Source organism: Cetorhinus maximus, chromosome 11, assembly GCF_964194155.1.
Source record: "Cetorhinus maximus chromosome 11, sCetMax3.hap1.1, whole genome shotgun sequence".
In the NCBI taxonomy this organism is placed as follows: Eukaryota; Metazoa; Chordata; class Chondrichthyes; order Lamniformes; family Cetorhinidae; genus Cetorhinus; species Cetorhinus maximus.
In genome coordinates, this window is record NC_135889.1 from 61,296,259 (window position 1) to 61,318,814 (window position 22,556).

The window sequence follows — 22,556 nt, forward strand, 5'->3', positions numbered from 1 at the left end:
TTTACTTTAGAGAATAAGTAACGTGAATTTCAATACCTTAATAAGTTTAATATATAGGCGTTAACTTGAGCTGTTCTTCTTTCTGTCTTCCAAGGATCTCATGTTTAAGAAATAGAAGCAAAGCTTTAGATATTACTAATTGATGTATAAAACTAAATAGATGTGTATATATATATATATTTGAATGCAGCAATTTTTAATGACAAAACACTTGCTCAAATGCCCTGCAGAATATTCACTTAGTAGCTAAATGGCTCAGCAATTTAGAACAGCTTCTTGAGAAGTACAGTGAAGGATCCCATCCAGACTACCGTGTGTTCATGAGTGCAGAATCTGCTCCAACTCCTGAAGAGCACATCATTCCACAAGGAATCCTTGAGAACTCAGTTAAAATTACCAATGAACCACCAACTGGTATGCTAGCTAATCTCCATGCAGCTCTGGATAATTTTGATCAGGTATGGCTGATAGCATTTCAATATTTTGGCAGACAGTAAGGAATATTTGCAATTTAAATATTCTGTGCACTGGGCAGAAAAAAGGAATGGGGAACTGGGAACAGTGGTTTGATTCACAAGAACTGTTGAGTCATATTATTAAAAGGATTGATCTGGAGTTTTGGCTGTGGGACAGTCAGCTTTGCTGATGGGAGAGTGGGAAGAACGGTCATGCATTTGCTTCTTCCTCAGTTTTGAGGCTTTACACTGGTCTTTAAAGTGAGGTCCTTTTAACTCTTGATCAGTAAGACCACTTCAAGCTCAAAGCACTGTGCATTATATTTGTAATCTACAAAAGTTTAAATGTGGCTCAGTGTCACCAAGTCTTGAAGCCCAATCATGTTGATCCATGGCAGGGATAGAGTGGGGATTTGAGTCAAACATGCTTCATGCAGAGTGGCTGATCTCAACATGCTGTTGTGAGCAGATACTGAGTGGAAACAAGATGCTTTCCCCCCATGAAGTGAAGGAAAGAAAATCATAGATCAATGGGCATTTTTGTTTCTCTCAAATTGGTCAGTTCAAAGCAGCATCAGAGGCCTGGGGGAAGGTCAGCTTTTCAACAGGACATGAACTGGGACTTTAGAACCAAAGGAAGGGGGGAAAAAAACTTCAGACAGAGAAATTCTAATCCTCAAAAAATAAACTGTGTGCAGATTTTTTTGCTGGAAAGGAACCTAGCAAAGAAAATTTAAATGGAAGCGTGCACTTTTTGAGATTTTGTTTTATTTATTTTTGATCTTTTATTTTTTCACACCTATGACCCATATGTAAATTATTTATAAATTTGGAATGTAAGATGTGACGGTCTAGTTCTATAGTTGCGCCTAACAGCAGGTAGTCCTGGTCTGGATTAGACGCAAGCTTTACTGACACTTTGCTGTTGGATGAAATGAACACAAAAGCTACAATTATCCTGATATTGTGCTTAGTCTGAAGCCCAAATGAAAAGTCGAAATACACTTCTGGATGACATCTGCATTGTGGCATCCATTGTATTTTTAAAGATGTTTTTTCTAGTGATAGGAAAATGAATAAAGTATTTAAATTTTAGTGAAGGTGACATTGTGTTTATATCATTTGTGCAAATCTAGTTATCTGATCTGCATTGTTTAAGTTTGATTTTCTGATCAAATGGAACCAACAATCCAATTGTCTGGATATTTTGGACAAAGCCAAGTTACTAAATCAGGTTTTTTTTCCCTCTTTTGTGAAAATGATTACCTGACTTACATTTGTTATATTAAGCACATTTTCTATACCTTCATTGCAGGATATTCTAGATCAATGCTCTCGTGAACATGAGTTTAAGACAATACTGTTTTCACTCTGCTACTTCCATGCCTGTGTTGCTGAACGGCGTAAATTTGGACCTCAGGGCTGGAATCGAAAGTACCCTTTTAATACTGGAGACCTAACTATCTCAGTCCATGTTTTATTTAGCTATTTGGAAGCTAATGCTCAGGTACTGTGGAAATATATGAGATTCTAATTGTACTGAAATTATTTTGTAGGAATTTTATTTATTCAGTATGGTATGAGTATGTGGTGAATATAATCAAAACTAGGTATTTTGACCCAACACTCTGGAAGAAACTAAATAGAACGGTCTCAATCTAAATAGCCCAGATCATAAACTTGCATTCAAGTGAAATGAAAGGTCTAGCAGGGACCTCGCGCCCTCTGTCTCTCTCATTCTTTCTATCTATCCCTTTCTCTTTCCCCTCCACTCCGACCCTGCTCCCACCCCATCCCACACCTCCCCACTCACAAGCTTAACTGGAATTAATTCTGGTTTGATAGTTTGTATGGAGTGTCCCATGACTCTCAAATGATTTTAAATGGCTTCTGCTGACTGGCTTTGAAACTGTAGTTGGATGATTCTGCACTATTACTGACCACAATTATTATTGCATAAAATGATGGTGCTAATGTTTGGATGTATGAAATTCTTCCAGTTTCTGATCATAGCCGTGAAAATGTAAGAAGCACTGAAAATTACAAGAGTTGTCAAGCTTCTGATAATTAAAATGACTTAATCTTGGAATTTTCTATGGGAACCAATTGAATGTGTTGAGAGACAGAGTGGTACACATTTTCTACATATTTTCAATATGTGTTCACTGTCACATTCCCAAAGTTTATTTTTTACTTTTCAAATTCTTTGAACTTTCACCTATTGCACAGGAAAGGATTACTTTGTTACGTTATTAGGATTTATAGAATTATTTTTATCCAATTCACTGGAAAGAAAGGAAAATGGTCAGAGTGTTGTGTTTTATTTCATTAATAAGTTTTCTTAAATTCTTTATAAACTCTATGCAGCAGTGCATGAATTAACTTTACTTCATTGATAGCACATTATACTTAATGGCTAGGGCTCAAATATTATGATTAAACCATTAAGATATGGATGGAAGAACAGGCAGGACTACGATACTATGAGCAGACATGTCACCATTATTCTCTAACAGTGATCCAATACTATTACTGAACTGCCAGCCCTCCCTGATTTCTCGATTGCAGTAGTTATGTCTCAGCTGATGGATTTCACTCTGTTGTGCTAGGTGACATTTCCATTCTTTTCAGTCAGCCTGACAACTCCAAGCTGAAATTGATGAATTAGGAACGGTTTTGGCATTTTGGACATACATCTACCAAGATATAGCAAAAATCCATCGAACTGCTGACCTTTATTTGTCATCACTTAAAGCATATTTTACTATTTCTCACAAACTTGGCGTTTTGGTCTGGTTTATAAAACAACTTAGTTAGAAGGATAAAAAGAGCCATGTCAATTTCCAAAAACAGATTAGCAAATGAAACTGAAGATACGTTTCTAGACTTAGGTCTTCAAACTGGGTTCTGTGCACCAGCAAGGGATATCAGAGAGTCCATGGACTCATCAGACTTCTGGCCATCTGGGGCTGAGCAACACCGTCCAGCATAAGCATAGTGTCTTTATGATTCTATATTTTTTTCTTTACCTAGAATGTTGTTCCTATTTCTATGGCTATACAAATAGCAATAAATTAATAATAAAATGTTTTCTGCAATAATAACACTGTTTTCCATTGGTATCTGAGGCTACCTTGCAGGTGTTAAGACTGGAGGTCCCCATAAGTACGCCAATAATTAGGCAGATTAAATTTACTCCATTTATTGAACAAGCTTGATCATCCTATTATCAAACAGATGATAAATTGGTGTAAATTTTTAAGATCTCATGTCAGCGATGTTGCATTATTGTAATTCTTTTTGGAGTGTGAAAGATCCATAATTCAGTTAGGCAGTTGTCCAAGGGTGAAAGAATATCAAGAGTGCATCATCAGTGGTGCACTATATTTATTCTATGGATGATTTATTGTTTTATATGAGAGCTGTGAGGTTGCTGTTAATGGTAATTTTGATTATTCTTTAGTTGCCTCCCAATTCTTTATTACAACATAAGGCTCACTAAGTTAAGTTTATTATGACCACATTAATAAAAGATATGTATAAAGCATTCATTCATGAACGTAAAACATTTCATCCTCGGTTTTAAATGTGAACACTGACTAAGTTATTTGGGGTTTTAGGTACCATGGGAAGATCTGCGTTACCTGTTTGGTGAAATTATGTATGGTGGCCATATTACTGATGACTGGGACAGACGACTGTGTCATACTTATCTAGAAGAGTACATGCAACCTAACCAGGTGTTTTGTTTTGGTGAATGTGATTCAATGGTATAGGCTGTCAGAAATTTTAAGTTACTGGAGCTGGGGCTCCCCCTACTGGAAATATATGCCCAGTTGTCTAGTACAAAATAACATCTAGATAATAATTCTTCCAATTTAAATTAATATTTATGTACAAACAAATTGTTTATTGAATAGTAACCTTTCCATGCTTTCACACTTTTATGTAAATTATGAATTCACAAACATGTTTGGGCTACCTATTACAGTTGAAAAGCTATAAATATTGGTAAATCTGTCCAACAAAAGCAGCAAACCTTGCATTATCATTCCCCTCCATCACTGCTGTTCCTCTTCTCCATTTTCTCTCTCTCAGTCTTTTTCACCTGTGTTTTTTCTCTTTCCTCCACTTTTCTCCCTACTGCTATGTTTCCTCTTCTATTTTTCCCTCCCCATTACACCCTCCTCTTTCCTGGAGTTAAAAAAAACTTGATTATTCTCATTAGCACGGAGCCTTCCCTGGAACCTTCCAGTGAATCAGGCAGTTGGTTTTATATGAGGAGTGCGATTAAAGGGCCAGGCGACATTTGTGGAGAGAGAAAGAGAGTCAGCATTTCAAGTCAGTGACCATTCTTTGCAACCAACCTGAAATTTTAATTCTGTTTCTCTCTATTTATATTTCATATTTCCAGCATCATCAGTATTTTACCTTTGTGGGATAAGAGGAGGCAGATTGATAGCACATTTTAAACCTTCCATTTTTGCATCCATCCCTTGCTGCACTTAACCAACTTCCATGCCTCACAGTTTGAGAACCATTGACATAATAAACCAAAAGTAAACATCTAGCATTTTCATATTTTTATTGCATCCAGGATCTCTTCAACATCGTGACTTGTTTTGTCACATAATTCTAATGTTTGAATCCGTATGGGGGCACGGTAGCACAGCAGCTCAGTGATTAGCACTGCTGCCTCACAGCTCTAGGGACACGGGTTTGATCCTGACCACGGGTGTCTGTCTGTGTGGAGTTTGCAGGTTCTCCCTGTGTCCATGCAAGTTTCTGCCAGGAGCTCCGGTTTCCTCTCACCGTCCAAAGACATGCTGGTTAGGCAGATTGGCTACAGTTAAATTTCCCCTTTGAGTGCGTGTGTGAGTGCGTGTGTATGTGTGAGTGTATGCCCTGTGTTGGACTGGTGTCCTGTCCTGGGTGTACCCTGCCTAGCATCCATTGACTATTGGGACAGGCTCCAACTCCCCAGGACCCTGAATTGAATAAAGTGGTTCTGGAAAAGTGAGTGAATTCATTTAGGTGTTGTCAAGATATGAAAGTGCTTTGCACATCAACTTACTTTGAACTGTAGTAAATGTCATGTAGGGAAACCAAATTTCCAGTCAGATGAAAACTAACATGGCTGCCCAAAGTAGAGGGTGAAAATAAGATGGTGATTGAACACATCTCTCTCTTTTTCACCTCCTATTGATTAATTATAGACTAGAATTGGCAGAAGCCTGGGCACAAATGGCCTGTGCACTCTAGAAATGACAAGCAGTGAGGAGGGAACAAGGGATAGAAACATAGAAAATAGAAACAGGAGTAGGTCATTCAGCCCTTCAAGCTTGCCCCACCATTCAATATGATCGTGGCTGATCCTCTATGGAGAGAAAGTAATTATAACTGTGTTGTAAGACAAGTGGTTGAGTAGTTGAGATTATGGTACTGTACTACGCAAGATATTAAAAACTCACAACCTTTCTACCTCTCCATCATTGGTCTCCTGCAATTTTCCAAACAGGTTCAATACAAACTTGGAGAAACAGTGCGCTGAATTTTACCAGAAGGGAGGAAGTCCCTAGTTGATTGTCCAAATCAGGTTGTACAGCCCCATGGACGACTGGGAGCCCGGGAAACCAGATTTTGCCAACAGCATTCAATTAACAGCCAGCAGGCCTGGGAGCCGGCCAATAATGGATGATGGGTGGGAAGAAGTCCCAGTAGCTGAGTCGAAGGCACCATATTTAAATGGACAGCAGCACTTGGGTCAAAGGCCTAATAAATAGAGGCAGCTAGAAGGGAGGCTAAACAAAGGAGTCTTTCAAGGAATGGCTGCAGCTAGAGGATGGGTGCCCACGTTTAGTGATGCCACCCGGAAGTGTTCCTCCAAGAGCATGGAAAGTGGCGCTCTTCCCATTTGACAAGAGGAGAAGGCCAGCAAGCCTTACCAAAAAATCTTAGCTGGAGGCCACAGAGGAAGTCAGCAGCTATGAGGTGATCACAGAAACATAGGTGCAGTGCCACAAGTCTTTCAATGACCTGGTGTGGTTTGGCAAGGTGAGTGGCGTTCATAATACCAAGCTTGCAGCCTCAGATGTTACAAATGGATCCATTGATATCTGAGAAGAGGTCACTGGCCTGGACATTGGGCATGACCAGGCACTTGTGTTCACGTGGTCGAGGTGGACCTGGGATGCCTGCAACCCAAACCGGTGTGCAGGGAAGGGTCGATGAGCCCTGAAAGGATGGAGGAGTGGCTGCATGAAGCCCCTGGGGTTCCTCTCAGGGTGTTCCTGGCATAGACAGTGGCTCCTTAACCCCTTTGATGGTGACACCAATGCTTCATGAAGAGGGAGCTCCTGCACAGATGCAAGTGGCTCTCCATGTGCCAGGGCCTTCCACGCCTCAGACACCCAGAGGACGTCCATGGTATCATCGAATGCATCGGAGTAGAAAGGCCACTCCACTCTGGAGCACCAGCTCATGATAGTTCTAAGAGGCACCTGCAGCATATCTCATCAAACGCCTCAGAAATTGTTGTGCCGTGTTGCAGCCCCACTCCCTGTGATTGCACCTGTCTCTCACTGTCTTTCTCTCATTCTTATTCTCACAGGAGGTCTCAAAATCTGAGTGTATGAGACCCATTGCAAATTTACGCACTCAAGTCTGAAAGCTTCCCTATCTCCCACCTCTGCATGCATGAGCTGCGCCTCGGAGAGACCTCTCCCATAATCTGCCTCTGATGTGTGCCCCCACTTTGCAGTACCTCCAGCTTTATCCTTCCGGGCTCTATTGTCCCTCACCTGCCGCTGCTCTCAATGACTTCCACCTCCAGCCACCACTCACCTGCTGCTGAAGCTCTGTACATCCCCTGTGCTTCTGGTAAAATTTAAAAGGCACCTCAAAACAGCCCTCTATTGGCTTCATAACAGGCTTGATTACCTGCCCACTATTATTATGCGGACATTCGACCCTGCTGCCTGAGCGCCTCTGGCAAAATTGGCGGTGGGGACACATCAGGGTTTTGTTCCAATACATTCCCCGACAATTTTACCAACCTCCTGCCTCCAATTCCGTCAGCCTGGAGACAGTAAAAATCTGCCCGGAAATTTCATTTCCATACTGTAGCCCTCTGATCTGAACATTGACTTTGTACAACAACAACCTATATTTATTTAGCACCTTTAATGTCCCAAGACTCTTCAATGGAGCATTATAAAACAAAGCATGACAGCTGGCTACATAAGAAGCAATTGGGTGAGATGACCAAAAGCTTGATCAAAGGCTTAAGGAGTTTCTTAAAGGAGGTAAGTGAGATAGAGAGGCAGAGAGAGATGTAGGGAGGAAATTCAAGAACTTGGGGCCTAGGCAACTGAAGGCACAGCAATTAGAGGAGTGCAGATAACTCAGAGGGTTGCAGGGTTGGAGGAGATTACAGAGATTTGGAGGGGTAAAGCCATGGAGGGATTTGACTGTCGATGCCAGTTTTCTACTAGTTTGTCCCATTCACATTTCACTTAATTCCCTTCCAGTTTAAAATTATTTCAATTGACCTTTTGGGTAAAATTTTGGTCTTGTGATGTGTGTCCCCTTGACCAGTGGGAGACCTGTGTCATTTCTATGGGGAAGGCCCAATGCAATTTAAGTGCACTCAGGCACTTAACTGGCCCGTGTCGGGCCTGCCACTTGATTAAGGCCCCCAGAGAATGGTAATCCTGCCCCTGAGAGCGGTCGCCCAATTAGAGGTCGGCTATGCCACCAGGAGCGGTGGCTGCTTCTGGTATGTTCTGAGGCCTACCCTGGAGATGAATGAATGTGTGTGGGGGAGGGTCGGAGGCAAGGGCTTGCGGTGGGGGAGGTCGGGTGGGGGGGCATGCTTTCAGCAGCACCCCCTTCCTAATGCCGAGTCCCTTGATCAGGCACTGAGCATCTGTCAATAAGGGACCCCCTCCCCCTGCCCCACGAGGCCACGGGCAAAATGACATGGCTTGCTGGGTGGCATTCAGGAGCCTTGCAAGTCCCTTTAAACACCTGAGCCACCACTAAATTCTGGCGGACTCAGAGATAATTACCATTAAGTGGTTCATTAATGAGCCTAATAGCAACCCACCACCAGCGGGCAGGATTCCCGTGTCAGGCCCTTCCTGCGCCCCCCCGCAACTTAATTTGGGGCCAGTTTTCTTAACGTTGGGAATCAGACACAGTTGCTTCCGCCCGATTCTCCTGGCCCCTCCTGCCACCATGCCCGCTCCGACAGGCTTCCCTAAATTCAACCCTTTGATTTTCCTATTGCCTTTTCACATCCTTAATGAGATGTCATATTGGATATCAACACACATTTTCACCTCTTCAATAATTAATAATTAAAAGTAACGGATTCCAGCCTATCAAACCTGCAATTAGCATATCTGATCTTCACCTCCTTCACTTTCTTCCTTGCTTGGCCAGTGCTACACTTACAAAGGATCCTCCTTGCTTTTCTCTTCCAAATTCTGATGAAAGGTCATCACCCAAACCGCTGGCTGTTTCCCTCCTTTCAGATGCTGAAGAATCAGCACTTCAATCACTTTCAACCAATTCACTTTGTTCTTATTTCAAAATTTTGTGTGCTCCCTTCAATTAGAAATTAATAATCAGCCTTATATTGGCTGCATGGTTATTTAAACAAGTAAGAACATGTTTATACACTAAATTAAGATGGTGAACATACTCTTATTAAATTGGGTAATTTGCATTGATTTCTTGCTTTGTTACAGTTTGAAAGAAAAATGGCTTTAGCTCCTGGTTTTGTAGCTCCATCAAACCTTGATTACAATGGTTACCACAGGTACATTGATGAAATGTTACCACCTGAAAGTCCTGTACATTATGGTCTCCACTCAAATGCAGAGATTGAGTTCCTGACTGTAACTTCAGACAGCCTTCTCCATACTTTATTAGAAATGCAGCCCAGAGATTCAATAACTGGTGAAGGAGCAACACAGACTGTTGAAGAAAAGGTCAGAGGATTTCAAACTTGTGAATTAACACAATTTTTTTAGACTACATGTATTCATTTTTTAATTGTTGATTTATTTCCTACCAATGAAAATAAAATGTAAAATTATCAGGTAGTTAACTGGTTACTGGACCTAGCATTTGGGGTAGAGAAAAAATGGCCAAATATTTTACATTGGCCTTTATGTTGTATTCACAGCAGAGTGTTGACTATGTGTTTCAATATTCTTATTGCTTTGCTAAACAGCTGAACAACTGACATATGTATTGGCTAGAAGAGGTAATCAGATAAGCTGGAGTTCATTCAACATGAAGCTTTACTGAATTAAGATATTGGTTTTCATATTCAAAATTTAGTTGGCACAAATCGATTGATATTTTAGTAAGATGCAAGAGGAAAATGAAAACAAAGGAATTTTTGCACTTTAAGAAATGGGAAAATAGGTGTACTCTGAATAAAATTTTAATATTATATAAAATTACATAAGCATCATGCTTAACAATCAATTTGCACTACTTTTAAAGGTAAAGGCTATCTTGGATGATATATTGGAAAAACTGCCAGAGGAATACAATATGGTTGATATAACCTCTAAATCAGCTGAGCGTTCCCCTTACATTCTGGTTTGTTTCCAAGAATGTGAAAGAATGAATATCCTAATTCAAGAAGTGAGACATTCATTAAAAGAACTTGATCTGGGGCTAAAGGTAAGACATGCATTAAAATTGCATGTAAAGAAATATGTTTTTCTAAATGAATAATGCCAATCAAAAGGATTTATTGTTTTCCATCTAATTTTCTTTCTGATTAACCTGAAGCTTTATAGAATGGATAGTTCAAAGTCATAAAGTCATACAATATATTTCTGTATTGCACATCAATGAGTACATTCACTGCTGAAAGAATACAATTGCACCTTTTCAGTCAATGGTAATGCTAAATTGTAACATTTTGCTGAGATAATACTGCAGAAGAAAAGTTTGTCTTTTTGCATTTCTCTACATTTACTCAATACTTCAGCAAAACAAATGTTCAGACTTATATTTTCACAGGTTATCAAAAAAATTGTAAGAAAGTTTGCCTCTAGTTGCGAGCTGTGGTGACATTGTAAGAAACTGCTTGTGATTTTGCTAAGCATAGTGAAAAGCAATTTTTAAATTCATTCTTGGGATGTGGGCATTACTAGCGTTGCCAACGTTTATTGCCCACTGCAATACCTACTGCAAGTAATGGACCTCTCTTGCCTGCTGCACTGCCCAGTTGCCTTCTCCTGCTGCACTGCTGCAAGTGCCAAGCAGGTGCCCCAGTGTAGCTCACAGGTCAGGACCTTCTCAAAATCAGTTGAGCTCACCCACAGGTAAGCCCTCGGAAGAGCGGAGACAAACAGGAGGGCAGCAAATATAGGCCAGCAGTGGCCTGTAGCTGTTCTGGAGCCAGTAGAACCACCCCCCTCCCCGCCCTTCCTGGCTCCAAATAAACATATATCTTTTAGATTACTGGCCTTTTCATTAAATGCCTCCAGCAGTCCCTTTAAGGACCAAAGGTTAAGCTGCAGTAAATCCATATATTTAAGTGGGATCCTAAAGTGGCATTAAGGCCCTGATTAACATATTTAACAGCCTAATGCCTGTTTTAGGCAGGCGTCCAAGATACTTGGAAGTCAGTGTCTTCCAAAAAGCAATCAGCTTTTCAGGGATGGGAGGGCATTGGCCTGGGACACAACAACCTGAACCTAATTTTGTATTCACGCAGCATAGAATCACAGAATGGTTACATCACCAAAGGAGGCCATTTGGCTCGTCGTGTCTCTGCTGGCTCTCGGCAAGAACACCTTAGCTAGTCCCGCTTCCCCACCCTTTCCCTGTAATCTTGCAAATGCTTTTCTTGAGGTGCTTATCGAATTTCCTTTTGAAAGCCATAATTTAATCTGCAGCCACCACAATCTCAGGCAGTGCACTCCAGATCCTAACCACTTGCTGCGTAAAAAAGATTTTCCTCATGTCACCATTGGGTCTTTTGGCAATCACCTTAAATTGCTGTCCTCTGGTTCTCGAACCTTCCACCAATGGGATGTTTCTCTCTAACTACTCTGTCTAGATCATTTACGATCTTGAACACCTCTTCAAATCACTTCTCAACCTCTCTTCCCTAAAAAGAACACAAACCCCCAGCTTCTCCAGTCCATCACGTAACTGAAGATCCTTATCTCTGGAAGCATTCTCATTAACCTTTTCTGCACCTTCTCTGAAGCCTTCATACTCTTCCTCAAGAATTGAAGTGCCCAGAATTGGACTCCATACTCCAGTTGAACCAGTGTTTTATAAAAGTTCATCATACCTCCTCCCGTTTATACTTTATGCCTCTATTTAAGAAGCTCAGGTCCCGAATGTCTTTTCAGCCACTTTCTGAACCTGCCCTGCCATCTTCAATGATTTGAGCACATAAACCCCCAAGTCCGTCTACTCCTGCACCCCTTTTAGAATTGTACCCTTTATTCTATATTGCTTGTCCTCATTCTTCCTAAAGAGATGAATCACTTCACACTTCTCTGCTGTAAATTTCATCAACCACATCATTTCAGCCCATTCCACCAGCCTGTTATCCTTCTTATCCTTCGCACAGTTCACAGTGCTTCAAAGTTTTGTGTCATCTGAAACTTTTGAAGTTGTGCCCTGTGCACCCAAGTTAAGTCAACCAACATATATATCAAGGAAAGCAGTGGTCTGAGGACTACCCCCTGGGGAACCCCACTGTAAATCTTCTCCAATCTGAAAAGTAATCCTTCATCACCATTCTCTATTTGCTATCACTCAGCCAACTTCGTATCAATACTGCCACTGTCCCTTATTTTCCATGTGCTTCAGCTTTGTTCGCAAATGTGACACTTTGCCAAACACCTTTTGGAAATTTATGTGTACCACATCCATCGCATTACTCTGATCGAAAAACTCAGTCAAGTTAGTTAAACACGACTTGGGCAATTTATCCCCAACTAACTCCCAATCTGACTTGAAGGAATATACTTTTTCAGTTGATTGTTCAATTGCAGGGTGCTGCATTAGTTTCTTAATGACAACCTTATTAGTAGAAATATATGTTTTTCTCACTTTTTGCTATTAATCATAAATTCATTTTAAGGATGATAAGGATGGTTAGAATAGTAGTAACCAGTGTAGAATAGTCTGCTGACACTATAGTCCACCTATATTATGTCTTTTTTACATTTTTTCTATTTATCAAAAAAGCAAATAAAACGCTAAACAATTTCCTTCTAGTTTGTTTATTTTTTACAACTGATCCTAAAGCCAGAAAAGCAAACTGCAATCTTAATTCCGATTTCTTGTTTGGAACACTGAGACCTGACTGCAGAATGTTATTGTGCTGTCTGTATTTTGAACAAACTTTAACTGGATTGGAAGCAATATGAAAGCAAGGAATCAGAAAATATGTAATTTTCTACCTTTCATAGCTGATGAAATAGCAGCCTTTTTCAAATTTTGCACTTAAATATGTTCTTCTCTTCAAAGAACTGGGTTATTTATCACATCTTCGTATCACAATCTCCTTTAAACTACAAACAGCGCATTTTTTCTTGCTTTTGTTAGGGTGAGTTGGCAATTTCCTCTGAGATGGAGCTACTACAGACAGCACTTTTCTTTGATAATGTTCCTGACACCTGGACCAAGCTGGCATATCCATCAATGTACAGTCTAGCACAGTGGTAAGTAGCATGTCAAGTCACAAACAGCTTGTGCATGGCATTCTGTCTGTCAAAGTGCCACTAGAATTGCTCAGTATTTCTTGTATGGAAATTAGTGTTACTCGGCCTTTTATTGGGATTTTTGCTGTGATTTTTTTTCCCCCAGTACGACAGTGTTTTGATGTAGCTATTATGCATCACACTGATCTGTTAGTCACAAACCATTCGGTATCTACTTGCATAATGTATAACGAGTCTCTTGGGACCAGTATGGTATGAGAAATGCAAGCAAGGAATCATGTTTAATAGTAGTCATAATAGAAAATGTCTTATCCACTCTAAATGAAGACTTTGTGTGCTCATGTGCATGACAGCATGTAGTACAGCAACATTTATTCCACCAAATAATAACTATGAAAATTATACTGTGTCGCCTTCCCTGAATTTCTTTACCAATATTTTATCATCCTTACTATGAAATAATGCTTTCTCCTGGTTATCTGTAATATTCTGCCATAAGACAATGCTAATGAGGAACTGCATGAAAAAAGTTTGGAGTCTGGAATTGTTGGAAAATACATAATCAAAGGATGTTGCGGGGAAAAAAACAGGTCAATCAATACAATCAGTTGTTTCTCTTGTGATGTTATTAAATGTGATAAGATGTAATAAATACCCCAGTTTCTTACAGAGATGTACATGTGAAAGGTATCAGCTATGTAAGCTAGAAAATTACACATTTTCTGTTTCCTTGCCAAAAGAATAGTATTTAATAACTGTTAACCTCAGGACATTTTGTACTAAAAGATAGTTTAGTTACCTCCCATTCAAAGTTTTTATATGTAAGGTAACTGAATTAATTTTCTTCTATTTTCTAATGTTAACTGGCATTAGTGTCAAGTTATGAGCAGTTTTAGTCTGTGGACTTACACCTACTGAGAGCTGGGTTCTGGCTTGAGACAAGCCAAGCTGATTTCAAATAGGTATTCCTATAGCTATAGGTCACAATCCAAGAAATGAAAAAGCACCTAACCACACAAACAATCAAAATTGCTGAGCATATATAAAATTACTTTAAATTTGCTATTTTTAACTTAGAAAAAAACATTTTATAAAAATGATCCTGATTTTAATGCATTTTGTGTTGGAGCACTGAATCAATAGGCAACCCTTCCAAAATTAAAATAACAAACTGTTCATTATAAATAGAGGAAATGATGGCCAGGGTGAATTATATTTTCAAGATAGTTTGGAGCTTCTGAATATAAGAGTGGCTCAGCTGCTTACTGATGTACAAGTTGAAAAGCAAATGACAAACATGATACACATCTATAATTCATTCCTGAACATTCATTTTGTGTTTATAAATAAGTTTGCATTTACCTTGTCCCCATCGCCAGAAATGACCACAGGTGAAGAAAAACAACAGTTTGAGAGATCAGCAGTACAATACAAAATTTAGTTCGCTCAGAATACTTTGATTAATAATCATGTACAATTTGGGCTAGCCACTGTTGTATACCAATTATATCAAGCATGCGATCTGCCAGGGCTCAATCATTTTAAGCACAGTCTGGGATTTCACACTATAAATAGACCCACTTATCATTAATGCCATTTCTTCTGCAAGGCATAACTGCTACTGAAAATGGTTTATACTTACATTTTTTTAATCTTTAGAAGACAAAATACTACATAGAATATAATATCAGCCCACAAAGCTGTTTATTTTAGTATGATGAAGTACATAGCAGAGAAAGTATCATGAAATTGAAAAACAATCATTTCTGAACCTTTATGTTATGAGACATACTTCAGCTCCTTCCTGAAACTGACTAGTTCCTGCAAGTAACATTTGTACGACAGATTGAGTGCTGTCTTGTGAGATTACTTGTTAAAACCTGAAGTCATTCTACATTGCTGCAGTAATGACACCATCCACCATCTTCTGGTGACATTGTTAGTTTTAAATGAGTTAAGAAACCTTGACTGCCATATAAATGCAATTGAATTGCATTTTTCGACCTGCACTTAATTGTGGTGAATACACTAGAAGTGCAAATTGTGTTTTTTTAGATACTGCAGTTGCAATTTTGCCCCGCACAGAAATGGCATTGAGGCAAAAGGTATTTAATTATTTTTGAGTTTGAGTAACTGACAAAACAGTAAAACAAGATTCTAGAGATTTCAAAAATATCTAGGACTAATGAGAAAAAGTATTATATAGGACAAGATAAAGGAGTGAATAGGTCACCTGTTATATAGAAATTGGAAGTGGGCAGCAGGTTGAAAATCTACCCCAGAATTTCTTAATGATTGTCTTTATCGGGAGTGTTTTTTGAGCATGAATGGAGTGGTAGCAGGCTGAAAATCACAGCGCACTATTTACTGCTCCATTCCTGTCTGTGTCCAACCCATCTTGATTTTGGAACAGGCAGACAGTTGCCCAATCCAACAGATCAAAAATCATCCTCAGTTCTACTGATAGAAAAATGGTCCATTAGATTCAATTCAGTGATTATTGATTTGCTGAATCATTTTCATAATATTTTTCAGTCTGCTTTATGGAATATTTAGTTGTAATCACTAATTTCATTTTTAAAAATAGGGACATTCCTCCTCAAAGCCATTAGCATTCAAAACAAGAGTAGCTAATGGCACAATTCAGAATCAACTGTCCTTGCCTGTGCCAACTCATCAAACTGAATATTATTTGCCCTGGAAAAGAATTGCTTTTACTGAACCGTCATTTTTTCCTAGTATCTGTAGGAAGGGCCAGTATATGTACGTTGGCTGTTCTGCCAAAATTCTGGCAGTCATTGACAGGAACAAGCAAATAAATTTGACCCTGATACCTTTTCTTTGTGCTTGGAATGTAAAAGATGGGCAAGGCCACATTTTTTGCTCAGCCCTAGTTGCCCCAAGAAGGTGATAATGGATTTTCGCCTTGACGTGCTGCGGTCTTTGTGCTGATGGTGCTTCCATGATGGTTCTGGGTAGGTGGGTCCAGAACACTGACTCTGCAATGATGAAGGAATGGCAATCAGCATGGTGTATGATCTGTAGGGTATGGCATTCCCGTAACATTGCTGCGCTATTTCTTCTTGGGAGTGGAGATCGCAGAGAACGAAATTGCTATCAAAGTAACCTTGGTGAGTTGCTGCTGTGTTTCCCTGTAGATAGCATATACTCCAGCCACAGAGGGGATGCAGAGTTCAGTAGCAAGGGATACAATGAAGTAAACTGCCCTGTCCTAAATCGTGTCAAACTTCTTGAGTAATGTTCCCAGTGCATCCATCCGGGCTTATGACAAGTATTCCATTACACTCCTAACTAGCTTTGTTGATGGTGCAGCAACTTTATGGGGTCAGGACCTATTATGCAGAGAGTACCCAGTCTTCTCTTTACACGTGGTCATGATTAAGTTTCTAGTCAATAGTGATTCCCAAGATGTTGAAGTTGAGACATTTGGTGATGGTGATGCTGTTGTTGGGCAGAGATGGCTGGGGTTTTTTCATTTCAAAATAGTAAGTAGATGGCACAAATGTTAACAATTACTTGCCAACCCAAGGTAAGATGTTTTAAAGGTCCTGCTATGCTGATTCGGGCTGCTCTATTGGTGAAGGATCTGTAAATGGAACTGAATGCTGTTGAATCATCAGTGAATATTTCCATACCTGAACTTATGATGGAGTGGGGAGATGGTGGCGTAGTGGTAATGTCACTGGATTAGGCCTAGACTAATTCTCTGGGGAAATGGGTTCAAATCCCACCATGGTAGCTGGTGGAATTTAAATTCAGTTAATAAATCTGGAACTAAAAATGCCACAATGTGTCTGTCCATGACAGTATTGGTTGGAGTGGCCACTGCACAGTCCTTGTGGAGACGAGGTCACATCTCCACATTAAGAATACTCTCCATCATATTATTGGCACTACCACTATGCTAACTGGGATATATTTTGAACAGATCTAGAAACTCAAGACTGGGCAACCATGTGGTGCTGTGGGCCAACAGCAACAGTAGAATTGTACTCGAACACAATCTGTAACCTCATGGCCCGGCATATCCCCCACTCTACCATTACCATCAAGGCATCACTCTACTACTACCATCAACACTGATTCAATTAACAATGCAGGGGTCGTGCCAGGAGCAGCACCAGACATACCTAAAAATGAGGTGTCAACCTGGTGAAGCTATAACACCACTACTTGTGCCAAACAGCATAAGCAGCTAGTGATAGACAGAGCTAAGCGACTCTACAACCAACGGATCAAATCTAAGCTCTGCAGTCTTGTCACATCCAGTCATGAATGGTGGTGGACAATTAAGCAATTCACTGCAGGAGGAAGCTCCACAAATAACCCCATCCTCAATGATGGGGGGAGCTCAGCAAATCAGTGCAAAAGTTAAGCATTTGCTACAATCTTCTGCCAGAGGTGCTGAGTGGGTTGATCCTCGGAGGTCCTCAGCATCATAGGTGCCAATCCTCAGCCAATATGGTTCACTCCACGTGATATCAAGAAACGGCTGAAGGCAATGGATACTGCAAAGGCTATGGGCCCTGACAATATGTCAGCAATAGTACTGAAGACTTGTGCTCCAGAACTTGCTGTGCCACTAGCCAAGCTGTTCCAATACAGCTACAACACTGGGATCTACCCAGCTATGTGGAAAGTTGTCCAGGTATGTCCTGTACACAAAAAGCAGGACAAATCCAACCCAGCCAATTACTACCCCATCAATCTACTCTCCATCATCAGTAAAGTGATGGAAAGGGTCATCATTGGCACTTGCTTAGCAATAGCCTGCTCACTAAAACTCAGTTTGGGTTCCACAAAGGCCACTCAGCTCTTGGCCTCATTACAGCCTTGGTTCAAACATGGACAATAGAGCTGAACTCCAGAGGTGAGGTGAGAGTGACTGGCCTTGACATCAAGGCAGCATTTGACCAATTGTGGTATCAGGGAGCCCTAGCAAAACTGGAGTTAATGGGAATTGGGGAAAACTCTCCGTTGATTGGGGTCAAACCTACCACAAAGGAAGATGGTTGTTGTTGTTACAGGTCAGTCATCTCAGTTCCAGGACATCACTGCAGGAATTCCTCAGGATAGTGTCCTCAGCCCAACCATCTTCAGCTGCTTCATCAATGACCTTCCTTCCAGCATAAGGTCAGAAGTGGGGATGTTCGCTGATGAGTGCACAATGTTCAGCACCATTCGCGACTCCTCGGATACTGTTGAAGTCCATGTCCAAATGCAGCAAGACCTGGACAATATCGAGGCTTTGGACTGACAAGTTGCAAGTAACAATAGTGCCACGCAAGTGCCAGCCAATGACCATCTCCAACAAGAGAGAATCTAACCATCGCCCCTTGACATTCAATGGCATTACCATCACTGAATCCCCCACTATCAACATCCTGGGGGTTACCATTGACCAGAAACTGAACTGGACTAGCCATATAAATACTGTGGTTACAAGAGCGGGTCAGAAGCTGAGAATTCTGCGGCGAGTAACTCACCTTCTGACTCTCCAAAGCCTGTTCACCATCTACAAGGCACAAGTCAGGAGTGTGATGGAATACTCTCCACTTGCCTGGATGAGTGCAACTTCAATAACACTCAAGAAGCTTGACACCATTCAGGACAAAGCAGCTCATCTTGACTTGACTGATGCCCCATCCACAAACATTCACTCCCACCAGCACCGATACACAGTAGCAGCAGTGTGTGCCACCTACAAGATACACTGCAGGAACTCATGGAGGCTTCTCAGACAGCACCTTCCAAATCCACGACCACTGCCAGCTAGAAGGAGAAGGGCAGCAGACACATGGGAACGCCACCACCTGCAAGTTCCCTCCAAGCCACTCACTATCCTGACTTGGAAATATATCGCCATTCATTCACTGTCGCTGGGTCAAAATCCTGGAACTCCCACTCTAATAGCACTTTGGGTGTACTTATACCACATGGACTGCAACAGTTCAAGAAGGTAGCTCAACACCACCTTCTCAAAAGGCAGTTAGGGATGGGCAATAAACGCTGGCCTAGCCAGTGACGCTCACATCCCATGAATGAATTTTTAAAAAGCTAGTTTTAGTCATGGTAACGATGAAACCATTGCTGATTATCATAAAAACCTACCGGATTCACTAATGCCCTTTAGGGAAAGAAACATTGTAGCAGACCGAGGAGAGAAATGTAAGCGTGAGAGCAAGATGGTGAATTGAAATGGCAAACGACTGGAAGTTCAGGGTCACACTTGCAGACTAAGCAAAAGCGCTCCGCAAAGCTGTCACCCAGTCTGCATTTGATCTCCCCAGTGTAGAGGAGACTGCATTGTGAACAGCAAATACAGTAGACTAAATTGAAAGAAGTGCAAGTAAATCGCTGCTTCACTTGGAGGAGTGTTTGGGGCCTTGGACAGTGAGGATTAGAGCAGCAATATGTGTTGGTCTGAGGAATGTTGTGTAGGAAAATGCTAGGAAAGCCAGTGTGGGGCCTGGCACCTGAAAGTGTTGTGTCACCTACCTTTCCTGAGCACCTGAGATCCTTGAACCTCTTAGGCTACTGTCGCCATGCTCAAGGGACCATACTTCTGCTGCCAACTTCCTCGGTGACTTCCATCCACACCTGTTTGGTTTGAGAGCCTATCCTCTTCCTCAAATACTTGGCAAATATCATCTCACTTAAGTCCCTCAGATCCTGAAGCAGGACCTCCACATCAGAGTCCGAGACGCATTCATGCCTTTCACCACAATTTGAGGTCTTGTATCTGCCCTATGAAAAGGATGGAAATGATCTCTATCTTTCTGCTATTTCATCCAGAAAATGACACCTTTCTGAAATTATACCAGTGCGCTGACATCAATATTTAATTGTTGATGTAGATATATTCACTTTGCTAAATGAAAGCCATCACATGATATGGAAATAAACCACAAATGATGCATACGGTAAGAATAAAATTCAATCCTGTGTATTTGGAGAACACACCCAAGGGTCTGCATAGGTGCTTAAAGAGAAAACAATGAGTTTCTAATGGACACATAGTTAAGTCATTGAAGATCTGACAGGCAAATCAGAGCTGATTCAGTTTTTAAACTGTAGTGCTGCATCAGCAATGATGAAACAAGAGAAAAGGGTTTGATTGAAAAAAATCTGCTTAAGTAGATGGAAAGTTTAGTTACACACCTGTGGTAAGCACTGATTCTTAGGAATAAATTCAGATGTTTATGTTGGCTTAATTTTCATTTCAAAATGGCACTGCTATATGTAAGGTTTCTGTTATGGATCTTCAGTGCTGAGAGCTACTGATTCCAGAACCAATGGCTTTATTTAGCAGGTTAAATGCTCACATTTGGTGCACCCTTGAATAGTATCAAGGTTGGGGGGCACCATTTCTAACTAGATTTAGAACTTAAGTATTCACCTTTATGCTGCCAAGGTGAGGAACAGAATAACTTCCCCTTTCATGCTTGGGTCATTCTACAAATGAGAAAAGAAAACCTTGGATTTCTATACCACCTTTCACAACTCAGGGTGTGTGAAAAGCATTTACAACTAATTAAGTATTGTCGCATAATCATTGTTGCAATGGAGGAAATGCAGCAGCTAATTTGCACAACATCAAGATAATGATGGCCAGATTAGCTGTTTATAGGTGTTAGTTGAGAGATAAATATTGGCCAGGGCACTGGGGAGAATTGCCCAGCTTTTCTTCACAATAGCCCACCTGAGGGGACAGTCTCATTCAAAAGGCAGGGCCTCCAGCAATGCAGCATTCCGTGTTACCACACTGAGTGTTAACCTATATTTGTGCTCATGTTCAGGAGTGGGACTTCAACCAACAACTCACTGACTGAGTGGTTGTTACATGGAGTCACAGCTGAGCCAAGGGAGAGCTCTAACAGCACCATTGCTCATTCTCCTGTAAGTACAGCAGCCAAGTGGCAATTATCATGAGTGCCCAGAAAGAAATAATTGTTGGGTTAGGCCTTTTGCTCAGCTCTCAATCCAAGTGGGACCTGGGTACTGCCAGGAGGTAAATGGTTTCCTTCCATAAAACCAACAGAATACAGATTGGGGCTGTATGCTTAGTGACTGCCGTCTTTGACCCATAGTAGGCAGTCATAGCTACTAGTACAGGCCTTTCAGATCAGCAAGGGTGCTGAATTTCTGCGAGTCTGGACACAGACTGCAGCCAAGGGATAGACCTGTGCCTGGGAAATGTTTGGTCAATGCTAACAGCTTGAACTTGAAAATCCTTGAGGGCTCAGGTCACATCTGACTGAGCACAAGCTTAGGTGTGTCTTAGGCAGAGATGTGGGAAGGTGAAAATGAGTGTCAATAAGTCTGTTTTGCACCTGTTGATGTTTAAACTACCTCACCTAAGCTCTGTTTGAGCTCTGTTACACTACACTAGTGCTGAGTCTCTTTAACAGCAGCTATGAGTGGCAGCTTCTCTTCTGCTACATCTATCATTATTGAATAGAAAAAGCAGAACTCGTGAATATATGCTTAGACACATAAAGGTCTGACTGCATATGAAATTTCCAATGAAAGACGAGAACTAGCATGATAGTCTGCTCATGCCAATCATCAGACGTTTAAAAGCAGTTGAACAGCTAATGTGTGTGCTTCAGGTAGCACCTATGTATAGTGCTACATCTTGTAACGCAAACATCAAACATGTAGTATAACTTCAAAATAAATTAACAAATGACTCAATTTGCTCTCTGCAATATAAAATTAGACAAGTGTTCTGTTCAAAATAAACAATCGGGACTTTTAAAAGAGGTAAAAATGTTGGACCTAGGTTATTTGGTTATCCTTTCCTTCATCAATTGTTGGAAAAATTTGAATTGTGAATAGAGCAGTTCGTAACTTAGTTTAGGTCATGCCTGTTGAAAACGAGAGAATGAATTCAAAGATAAAAGCAAAATTCTGCAGATGCTTGAAATCTGAAAAAAAACCAGAAAATGCAGTGAATGAATTGAACTTGGGTTGTTTTCGTTGGAGCAGAGAAGACTGAGGGACGACCTGATCGAGGCGTATAAGATTATGAAGGGCATGGACAGGGTGGATAGGGAGCAGCTGTTCCCCTTAGTTGAAGGGTCAGTCACAAGGAGGCATAAGTTCAAGGTGAGGGGCAGGAGGTTTAGGGGGGGATGTGAGGAAAACCTTTTTTACCCAGAGGGTGGTGACAGTCTGGAATGTGCTGCCTGGGAGGGTGGTGGGTGTGGGTTGCCTCACACCCTTTAAGAAGTACCTGGATGAGCACTTGGCACATCCTAACATTCAAGGCTATGGGCCAAGTGCTGGTAAATGGGATTAGTTAGGTAGGTCAGGTGTTTCTCATGTGTCGGTGCAGACTCGATGGACCGAAGGAGCTCTC

At 40.9% G+C, this 22,556-nt stretch overlaps 1 protein-coding gene across 1 annotated transcript in view; it reads left to right on the top strand.

Moving 5' to 3' along the window:
• The window catches only part of dnah9l (dynein, axonemal, heavy polypeptide 9 like), a 361,205-nt gene that overhangs the window by 335,987 nt on the left and 2,662 nt on the right, over nucleotides 1–22,556 (top strand). The window contains exons 54-59 of the mRNA XM_078552084.1: nucleotides 231–458; nucleotides 1,771–1,962; nucleotides 4,076–4,195; nucleotides 9,209–9,451; nucleotides 9,975–10,157; nucleotides 13,056–13,171. Coding sequence (XP_078408210.1) covers nucleotides 231–458; nucleotides 1,771–1,962; nucleotides 4,076–4,195; nucleotides 9,209–9,451; nucleotides 9,975–10,157; nucleotides 13,056–13,171 — 1,082 coding nt within the window. The remainder of the gene's footprint in view (nucleotides 1–230; nucleotides 459–1,770; nucleotides 1,963–4,075; nucleotides 4,196–9,208; nucleotides 9,452–9,974; nucleotides 10,158–13,055; nucleotides 13,172–22,556) is intronic.